Raw genomic sequence first — 10,836 nt, forward strand, 5'->3', positions numbered from 1 at the left:
TGCACAAGTGCTGATAACAACCCGGTATCAGTGTGTGTGTGGCTCCTAACTTGATGAATGCTCATATAGGCTGATAAAAGATCAAGGATAACACCACCAACAGATAGTGACACAATTGTGTTCATTAGTTTGTTTTACCTCGCACCAACTTCGGGGTTTCTGTTACCCCGTAACAAGTAACGAGTTTCATCTAAAGGAACTTATAACTTTTACAAGCAATATTTTTGTTACAAAACGAATAACATATCCTTCCCCTCCCGAAGCAAGAGTCGTTTTTACTAAACCAAAAAAAGGACACATTCACCATCGCCTCAAAGAATGGCAATAGTTTTTCATACGGGGAATTATACACATGAAGATTCAAAGACTCTGAGACTAACCCAACCTGCACCGAGCAACGTGAACCAATAACAAAACCTCTGTGTTAGAATGGCCTTACGTACGGACACTGATGTGTACGAGAACTTATTGGTGAACAGGTTATATCGAGTGTAATAAATGTGGTCCAAGTTGTGTAAATCATATGGGTGAGTGAGTGAGTTTACTTTCAAGCCGCTTGTAGCAATATTCCAGCAATATCACGACAGGGGACACCAGAAATGGGCTTCACACATTGTACCCATGTGGGGAATTGAACCCGTGTCTTCACGCTTAAACCACTAGGCTACCCCTAGTCAATATTATGACGGTTTGTTGTTTAAATAACATTTTAATTAAAATTATTACGGAATACCTCCCACTGAAATACGTATATTTTGAAAATAGAAAAACAACTTAAGCATCGGTTATCAGTGTCGTTTAAGGTGGAGAAAACGGAGTGAGGCAAAACACGTTGTCCTTAACCCTATGAACGAGTCTTTGTACCGGAACATGTTGTACATTGTTATCAGCATCTGATCAGACAGAATCAGCCACAGTAAATTTGTTAAAAATACAATACTAATATGATAAACGGGATCACAATCTAAAATCCGATCAATTGAATAACAGTCTTCAAGCTTACCTGAAGTGGCCACAATAAATACCAGTAATATATAAGATCTTTCCTCCATTAGAAATCTGTGCCAGGGTATTTACACAGGGTTTCGCTGTACCGCCATCTATCAGCGGTCCGTCCTCACAGATACAACAAAGGGCTGTTATCTGGATGTGTACTTCAGACCGCCCGCTGTAGGCGTCCTAGGTACGTTGTCCACGCACAGACGTACATACATGTATTGTTGAGCGTTTTGTCAGGTTCAATAATCTGATTTCTTCATCACATGAAATATTAAGAGTTACTCACGCATCGGTGTTTAAGATTTGATGAGTGATTGAGTGAGTGAGTGAGTTTAGTTTTACGCCGCACTCAGCAATATTCCAGCTATATGGCGGTGGTCTGTAAATACTCGAGTCTGGACAAGACAATCCAGTGATCATCAGCATGAGCTTCGATCTACGCAAATGGGATACGATGATATGTGTCAACCAAGTCAGCGAGCCTGACCACCCGATCCGGTTAGTCGCCTCTTCCGACAAGCATGGGTTACCAAAGATCAATTCTAACCCGGATCTTCACGGATGTTTTAGATTTGGACTTTGATATGACAATTCCCTCAAAAGTAGTCAGTGAGTGATTATTGCTGTACGCCGCATGCTTACCGTTATTCGCGACGATCAATTAGTGTTGGTCTGTAACGGGTACTATTAAAACTATTTGTTTGTAAGAGAAAAGTGATGCATGTTATATATGCATGTTTCCTCGTGGGAACGTAAGTCTGTTTCAAAAGTTCTAATCCGAGCTTATTAAACTCAGACCTGAATATGGCTCTGAGGACATCCCATTATAGGAGACGTACGAACCACTTTTCGCAAACTTTGAACTTAAATTACATAACTGACCGGAAGTCAACATTATTCTCTCATGAACATTTGATCAAAGCCAGTTTTGAAGGATTTGATTTGAGTTCCATCTTGTTTGCCATGTTCTGCCTTTAAAAAGTGACAGACAGCAGGAACCATTACTTTGTATGCTGTCAAACAGAGTTTAGGATACTTTTGCCTGTTTCTAACACATTTATGTTGGTGCCGACTTATTAGACCAATTGACATAATCAGAGATACCAATAAGCTGCGTATCTGCGTAAATTACGCAAATATTTATGTGAAAACACAATTCCTATTATGTCTGTTGTGTACAAGTACGCTTGAATTTCTGTAAATGCTTAGTAAATTTGATCTCACATACGTACACACAAAAATGTCAAATCTTAGCTTGGTGGTTACTGAGGATAGTAAAAATAACTGATGTGTACTGAGAGGTTATATTTCAGCACATGAACTTGGCATCTTGCAGTCTTTCTTATCGTTTCTCATTTTACTGATCAAATATAAATAACAAACAAGTCAACCAACATTTAAACTTTATTATGTTTTTACAATTAATAGCAAAATACCCTATGTGGATGAGGTGAGGTGGGTACAATCTGTTTGGTTACACTGGATACCCAATTGAGATGAACACAAGCGTGTACATAACTCAATGACCAAAAAAGGTATCCGTAGCTCTGCATAATGATCGAATTTCTAATCCTGAAAGTTTACGATGCTATTGCTAACTTACATCACTCCTGAACCTGGTCGACTTTATTAAGGAAGTCTTAATACCATGACCGCGTGTTGTTTAAAAATGTTCAAGAGTTGTATTTGATTAATTCCGTACGCCTAAAAGATATATTTTACTTAGATTTCTTGATAAGGTCTTTGAAACGTAAATGTTTCTAATCTTTCCCTTGGCCTGCAAGACATGTGAAATCACTGCCCATCAGATTTGGTCAGATGTTCCATGTGATTTTTACTCTTGCGCGATGTCGTTTTATGTGGCCTGGATTTCGGTTCACTTTAAGGGATCCCTCTATGGACCATTCAGGATATTTAATGGATATATGTTATACAACGCGGTCTCCATGGTGACAGTGTGTAAGTAGGTCCCCTGTGTTGACCCTGGATATAAGTAAAGGAGTAAGAATAAGAATACTGTACAGTTCCGTTTTAATACAGTCAGGTTTGATGATTAATTGTCCTGAAGACGGTTTAAAATTCAAGTGTACCATAGTTTTCAGTGACCGCTTCTCATGGACATAATATTATGATACTAATATTCATCCTAGTATGAGTAAAACAAATATGAAGCCAAGTGCATAATATAACAAAGGGCCCATTCTGCCGTGTACATAATATTGACAGTGTCCTAATCGCCCTCGTTATTTTCCATTGCCGACATGACCAGTTGGAGAAATTCTTCGCGGTTCAGTTTGCCGTCTGAATTGGCGTCTACCGGTGCCATAAGTTCTGCAACCTCCTCCTTGGAAAGTTTCTTCGTTCCATGTTCTCCCGAGAACCACGCGCTCTGGATCTCGTCTGCTGATAGGAAGCCATCTTTGTTTGTGTCATATTCATTGAATAACCGTCTGATATTGGCTACTCTGAAACACAGAGCCGTGTGATTGGACAGTGATGCTTTAAGTAATCACCAATACAAATTAGGGGGTCAGTAAATAAAAGTCTACACGATGGAAGTGATGAAATGTGATGTAATCATCTATTGTTTTAGATTAATAATTCACAAAATGTGTGGTATGATTATGATGTTCTAATTCCGTTCACAATCACTACCACAGTCGGTGTCTTTGCTTTTACAGTGTACCGTTCACACAATCTGTCAGCACGACTTCACTAGGGCTGAGACGGGTCCAAATTTTCTACCCGGGTACCCATCCCCTTTCACCCCACCCTTCCCTGATACCCGTTATGCTATTTCCTGATATCAAATTTGTAAGAAATGGCAATATATTCTTCAGCTAGGACATCTTTCAACATATTAACCATGTATTATTTTCAAAACAGGTGACTGTAAATTATGTCTAAATCTTCAAAGTCAATACAACCTTTTAGTCATGAAAGAATAATATATTAAATTGTTTAATGTATTAGTACATGATCATAACGGGTCCAGGTATTGAGACGGGTACCCGGGTCCAAATCATTACCCGGCCGGCCCGGGTATCCGGGCTACCCGTCCCAGCCCTAGCCTTCACCAAATTTCTCGCACAACATCCATAAAGGTGATTCTCAACTAACGTTCTGTAAAGCTTAGATCCTTCATAGTCATATTGAAGAAAATTATTCAATCCGTTACGACAATGTACAATTTATACACTAATGGCAATGCTTAACTGAAAACAGCTAACAACGTGCTCAGCCTCTTCCTTTCTGGTCACTCTGCGTCCGTTTTGGCGCTGTTCATCCTACATAGTAATGTTCAACCAACATCCTTTAGAGCGCTGAACAACCTACACCCTTTATGGTATTGTTCACCATATATCCTCTATATAGCGCTGTTCAACCAACATCCTTTATGGCAATGTTCAACCAACATTCTTTATAGCGCTGAACAACCTACATCCTCTATAGCACTGTTCGGCCTACATCGTTTATCGCTGTGTTTGACTTTCCTCCTTTAAGGACGGTTGGGTAGCCTAGTGGTTAAAGCGTTCGCTTTTCACGGGTTCGATTCCCCGAATGGGTACAATGTGTGAAGCCGATTTCTGGTGTCACCCGCCGTGATATTATTGCCCAAAAGCGGGGTAAAACTAAAAACCCCACTCTTTCCTCCTTTAGGATGTTGAACGAATCTATTCCGCCCTGTGCTTGTTAAGTATGATCTCAAGTGTGCTGCTACTTACAATTTCTCCTGGTTGTCGGGACCCATGAAGTCCAGGAACTCTTCCAATGTCACCTTTCCGTTCTTGTCGGCGTCCATTTCAGTGAACAGCGACTGAAAGCATCCATAGATCAGTGAGTCAGAGAATATGGTTTTTTTGGTCAGTAATGGTCCAGTTATCCGTCATTGATTTTCCATAATTATTTTGATTATTTGAAGTTAAGTGCTGTATAGGACAATGGAAAGGCCTGTATATGGCCTGCTGTTTGTATGCAGTCTGAAATCAAACATACCTGTTGTTCTACTAGGTTAAAAATACTGGAATCGTGCGATGTCGATCGTCCATGTGTTCCCACATAAAGGACAATAGTAGTATAGGGAATAGCGGTACGATGACGCATGGGTACACCATACCTAGAGCCTCCAAATAACCAATCCAGCTCCAACAGCCACTACACAAAATGAGAGTTTTGCACAAAGCTAGTCCGGAAGACAAAAAGTGTCCCTATACATTTCACTGGTGGAAGTGCACTCCAATTAGAGATATGTGGGTGTATGGATATAGAACTATGCCAGGAACCAAGCTATCGCGTGAAGCCCATGCCGAGATCCGATCTGGTCGTTTGTCTCTTCGGGAGGCGAAGAGGAAGTACCACATATCGCAAGCCAGATATACACGAATCCGGGGCGGCTCTGAGACACAAACAGAGGCACAAACAAAGACAACTTCCGACATGGCAGACGTCTTCGAGACCCTGTTAGAGAAATGCCCCCATCCCTCAACGGTTTCTCGAACTCTATTTGCTGTGCTTTCGCCAATTCGTAGAAGACGGCAAAATAGTCGATTTTGTCTACATCTACCCGCCCAACCAATTTCGACCTGCATCGGGCAAACTCCGAATTGTTCTCACCGCCGCCGACTGCTCGGAAACCAAGGACAGAGACAACCGATGCACCGACTGACTCGCCGCTATATCGGATTTACCCATCCTCTTCGAACCAGACAACTCTACTTGCAAGTGCGGCCCCACAGACCACTGCATTGGCAGCAAGAAATGCGTTCTCTGGAAAAACAAAGACTATACACCCAAGGAGTGACTCCCACTCGAGGTTCCCGGAGAAATCGCGATCCCCTACTGTATCTTGAACATAGAGGACCTGTATGACAGCGACTGCTTCTTCTGGTGCCTGCGACACAAATGGTTCCTCGACAAATTGGTGGACAATTGTCCATGCAAGTAATATTCTTGTATATTCCGGCAGCTAGCGGGGAAAGCAGCGCCACCACGGGGCAACAATATTTGGCATTACCCCTTGCCCAAACACGGCGGGCCCAAGGATATGGAAGTGGCAGTCCCTCCACCCAACAAACACTTGGATGAAGTGCTTGTCTGACATGTGGATAAACTAGGTTTCCTAGTCCTGGACATGTCGGAAAATGGGATTTCCATATAGATATATGGGAAGTATGGGATATATATATATACCCAGGAAAAAAACACTATGCCACCAAAAAGAGATTTGTCTTCGGACCAGATCCAAGAAATCTGTGCCCTTCACTGTTTGCTTCCGGCAGCAGAGGTAAAAAACAACTTCAGTATTGGGTCCAAAAGGCTCTACGAGCTATGGCGAGAGCCCTCTAACACAACCATATTGCCCGTCGCAGAACCGTCCACCAACAACCTCTTGTCCGCTAGGGAGATAACTCCAAATCCGACGTTGCCCACCATCCAGGACTTCTACAATCATCTGGGAAAGATTGAGGCTCATGCGGAGCAAACTTCAACGATGTTATCGGCTCATGTGGAGCAAACCTCGATGACGTTGTTAGCTTGTATGGAGCAAACCGCGACGATGTTGTTGGCTCGTGCAGAACAAACCACGACTTTGTTGGTCGGTATCTTGTCTAGGCTGGGCAACGACGACTACAAACTCCGGGACGAAATAGAAAACATCGAGGAGGAACAAGAAGACACACGTCTGGATATCCAGAAGTTGGGACAGATGCTAGAATTGGTCCAAAAGTGGACCTATATTTCGTTAACCTCCGTGTTTCTCTGGAAGGTCGTCCACACTGCACACCCGCAGACACATCAACCACACAACGGTCGACAGACAGGCCGACGAGATGACAGAAATGGCCAAACCAGTTTGCACGGCCAAACGCGGGGACCCCTTCTACATGGAGTAGGAAAAAAGTGTGTTTTTTCATATGTATGTTTGCATATTGGACTAGATAGAAGCTATACCCGCTTGGTCTCTGGGAACAGCACCTCGATTTCTCGATCGTCTTTCCTTTTCGAAATAGGCGAGTGGCAGATTTTGCCAAGTCTACACAGAAAGAGGCCACCCACCAACCGTAGATTTTCTATTCCGCCGGTGTCTCAAATCGTTTCTCATATCTTGTAGCCGTAGACCGGAATCGTTTCTTCAGTCGGCGAATCGAGTAGCAGCAACAGTCTGTTCTTCCCTTCGTATTTGGCTGCAGCAAACTTTTTGCACTTATAGATTCCCTCCGGAACGTCTGCGGCTTTTTGGTGTTCGTTGGATGGAGGGGCTGCCACTTCCATATCCTTGGGCCCGCCGTAGTTGGGCAAGGGGGTATGCCAAATATTGTTGTCTCGTGGTGGCTCTGCTTTCCCCGCTAGCTGCCGGAATATACAAGAATCTTACTTGCATGGACAATTGTCCACCAATTTGTCGAGGAACCATTTGTGTCGCAGGCACCAGAAGAAGCAGTCGCTGTCATACAGGTCCTCTATGTTCAAGATACACTAGGGGAGTCACTCCTTGGGTGTATAGTCTATCTCTTTGTTTTTCCAGAGAACGCATTTCTTGCTGCCAATGCAATGGTCTATGGGGCCGCACTTGCAAGTAGAGTTGTCTGGTTCGAAGAGGGTGGGTAGTTCCGATGTAGCAGCGAGTCAGTCGGTGCATCGGTTGTCTCTGTCCTTGGTTTCCGAGCAGTCGGCGGCGGTGAGAACAATTCGGAGTTTGCCCGATGCAGGTCGAAATTGGTTGGGCGGGTAGATGTAGACAAAATCGACTATTTTGCCGTCTTCTACGAATTGGCGAAAGCACAGCAAATAGAGTTCAAGAAACTGTCAAGGGGTCTGGTATCGCTCGTAGAAAGTGTATCCCGATCGCTCGAGGATTTGTTTCTGTCTGTCGGAAAGCAAGGCATGGGGACACTTCTCTAGCAGGGTCTCGAAGACTTCTGCCATGTCTTTGTTTGTGCCTCTGTTTGTGTCTCAGAGCCGCCCCGGAATCGTGTATATCTGGCTTGCGATATATGTGGTACTTCCTCTTCGCCTCCCGAAGAGACAAACAACCAGATCGGATCTCGGCATAGGCTTCGTGCGAGCGCTTGGTTCCTGGCAGAGTTCTATATCCATACACCCGCATATCTCTAATTTGAGTGCACTTCCACCAGTGAACTATATAGCGACACTTTTTGTCTTCCGGACTAGCTTTGTGCAAAACTCTCATTTTGTGTAGTGGCTGTTGGAGCTGGATTGGTTACTTGGAGGCTCTTGGTATGGTGTACCCATGCGTCATCGTACCGGTATTCCCTATACTACTACAATATTTAGAACAGAATCCCCCGCCCGATCAGCCACCGGGGCTTCCACGAGCGGGCTGGACGGCTGACTTTGTGTGCTGGCAATTAGGTGCCTGACTCTGAGAGTGTGCTTTCGAATCCTAACCAAAAGTACTAGAATCTGTACTTTACTGAGAAAGTGTAATCCGAAATATAACATATGTTCCATTGGACCACTTTCTAAATGTCATTGTGTGTTCATAATTAAAGATATGCTTGAAAATGTGGACGCATTTCACCAAGTGAAGAGCCTTGACCTTGTTCACTCCACTGTCAAACTATCGTTTCAAAATCATAATAGAAGGTATCAAATCAAGAGTGGGACTACAAATTTCACAACACAGTAGGTTTATCTTTATCAAACGTTCATGTATTGTCGGATATAGGATTACTGGCGCTGAGGCAAGGTATGTTCTGCATACCGTGATATGTAAATTGTAATATATAGCTCCCGGACAAAACGTGGTTTACACATCACGCACTTTCCTTACCGGATACCTGTAAGTGACCACAATAGACTACGTAATCCCTCACCTAGTTTTACTGAATTTCGGGGTTGTTCTCGAACATAAAGAAATGGAATTACTCAAAAAGGCTTTTTTGTCTGTGAGTGAGAATATTTCCGAAAGATTTGATAATGATCTAAATATTGTCTTTTATGGAAACACAGGGACGATCGACATCGCACCACTCCAGCATTTTCTAACCTCGTAGGACAACAGGTATAATTCCCGACTGCATACAAGAACATGTCATTCAGAAATATAACCACTGTCCTATACAGCACTTAACAACTTCAAATAATCAAAACACTTACGTAAAAACAATGGCTGATCAAAAAGTGTTTGAGCTTTGTGTTAAGAGCAGAAAGGCGTTTATTCCAACATATAAGGTATTAGTTCCTACGGAACACTAACACGTTCACCATCAATTTTCCGAGGTGTTTCTAGCCCTTGTGTATTGCAATGTTTATGTTTAACCTTTCTGTGAAGAAAGAGATGACATGTTGTACCATGAGACATCTATATAGTGTACATAAATTTAAGAAATACGGTAATCATAAGAATCCAGTGCTTGTTAGCTTTGTTTTGCACTGTATGAATAAGAACGGGGAGTCAATATGTGAAGCCCATTTCTGGTGTCCCCCGCCGTGATATTACTGGAATATTGCTAAAAGCTTCGTAAAACCACACTCACTCACTCACTCACTTACTCACTCATTCCATAGAGTGAGTGAGTGTTTGTTTCAAACAATATCACGGCGGGGACACCAGAAATGGGCCTCACCCATTGTACCCATGTGGGGAATCGAACCCGACGTGACGAGCGAACGTTTAACCATCATCCCACAGTTCTTAGACCCCCTTACCATGTTATTTTGCTTATACTATCGCTATCAACAACGTTCACCGGTTCACTCAAAATCTCGTTGAGCTGCCGTCCTCAAATATCCTTATGGCTGCAGAAATAGACAGACAGACAGACAGACATTTTATTTCAGTAATGTAGGCCCTTGGCCCATAATACAACATAGTGCAATTATAAAGAATACCTACATGCTGGATATAGGATGACGATTGGAGTACAGGGGCAATTGATAGTAGTAGTGGATTTATGTCTTAGTTTTAATACGGTGGAGAGGAATGTAGTTAATGATTTTAGATAATTTATGTCGTTGCGAGTAATTAAACGCACAAAAGTTTCAATTGTTGAAATAGAAATACATTAGATACATCGCTGAACAATATTCTCCCGTTCATTCAATCCCACGTTTTAGCTAAACATTAATATATATCACCATGCGCCTATAGCAAATTGGGATGTTTCCATCTACAACGGAACTCTGTGTTGTTTATTAATTACAGATACAGGTAACCACGTGATTGAGTGCCACGTACCTGTATTGTCTCATCGTCATATGTGAAGCCCAGAGCAGCACACGCGCAGGAGAATTCCGACAGAGTCATGTGACCATCATGGTTGGCGTCAAAGTCGTGAAACGCCTTGGTGTAGACAGCAACTTCGTCGGCGGTGTTCATGTCGCAGGTGGAGGAGCCAGTGTTGGTGTGTAGTCGTGCTTGTCATGTAGGGGTTTACTATATCTGGGATTACATATTACATACTTCCTTCTTGTACATAGGTAGAACAATTTGCACAGAGGCACGCTAACTTTATCGATAAACATAACGTGGTTGTATTTGCTTAGGTAAATAAAAAAGGTTTCAAGATTGTAGAGTGGCTAGCGTGTAGAAACTTGATACCCCCAACTGATTAAACATGTCAATAGTTGTCAGTATAATGGTGTTACATGGCGCTATATGAAAAGGGTGTATAATTGATTATACCTTGAAGAGAGCATTTACATGTCTTCAGCAACCCATGCTTGTCGTAAGAGGCGACTAACGGGATCGGGTGACCAGGCTTGCTGACTTGGTTGACACATGTCATCGTATCCCAGTTGTATAGATCGATACTCATGATGTTGATCACTGGATTGTCTCGGCGTTACACAACAAACAAACCAAATATACTA

General features: G+C 42.7%; 2 protein-coding genes across 2 annotated transcripts in view; both read right to left on the reverse strand.

Moving 5' to 3' along the window:
* Window positions 1-1,134, reverse strand: part of LOC124253889 — a 104,255-nt gene extending 103,121 nt beyond the window's left edge. The window contains exon 1 of the mRNA XM_046687743.1: window positions 1,004-1,134. Coding sequence (XP_046543699.1) covers window positions 1,004-1,052 — 49 coding nt within the window. The 5' untranslated portion in view covers window positions 1,053-1,134. The remainder of the gene's footprint in view (window positions 1-1,003) is intronic.
* A 1,256-nt stretch (window positions 1,135-2,390) lies between these two features.
* Window positions 2,391-10,468, reverse strand: LOC124253914 (calmodulin-4-like). Its single transcript, XM_046687767.1, has 3 exons — window positions 10,202-10,468; window positions 4,725-4,816; window positions 2,391-3,464 (listed from the first exon to the last, which is right to left on the reverse strand). Exons 1-3 carry the CDS (start codon window positions 10,340-10,342, stop codon window positions 3,230-3,232), a joined length of 468 nt encoding a protein of 155 aa, XP_046543723.1. The 5' UTR covers window positions 10,343-10,468; the 3' UTR covers window positions 2,391-3,229.
* Window positions 10,469-10,836: the final 368 nt, after the last annotated feature.

Source organism: Haliotis rubra, unplaced genomic scaffold, assembly GCF_003918875.1.
Source record: "Haliotis rubra isolate DU_JTF1 unplaced genomic scaffold, ASM391887v1 Scf558, whole genome shotgun sequence".
In the NCBI taxonomy this organism is placed as follows: Eukaryota; Metazoa; Mollusca; class Gastropoda; order Lepetellida; family Haliotidae; genus Haliotis; species Haliotis rubra.

Bases quoted from the DNA above. Each gene is read 5' to 3' on its own strand.
- LOC124253914 (XM_046687767.1), bottom strand. From the start codon at position 10,342: ATGAACACCGCCGACGAAGTTGCTGTCTACACCAAGGCGTTTCACGAC. The intron at 4,817-10,201 runs GTACGTGGCACT...GGATGCTTTCAG, and splicing joins ATGACGATGAGACAATACAG to TCGCTGTTCACTGAAATGGA. The intron at 3,465-4,724 runs GTAAGTAGCAGC...TCTGTGTTTCAG, and splicing joins CCCGACAACCAGGAGAAATT to AGTAGCCAATATCAGACGGT.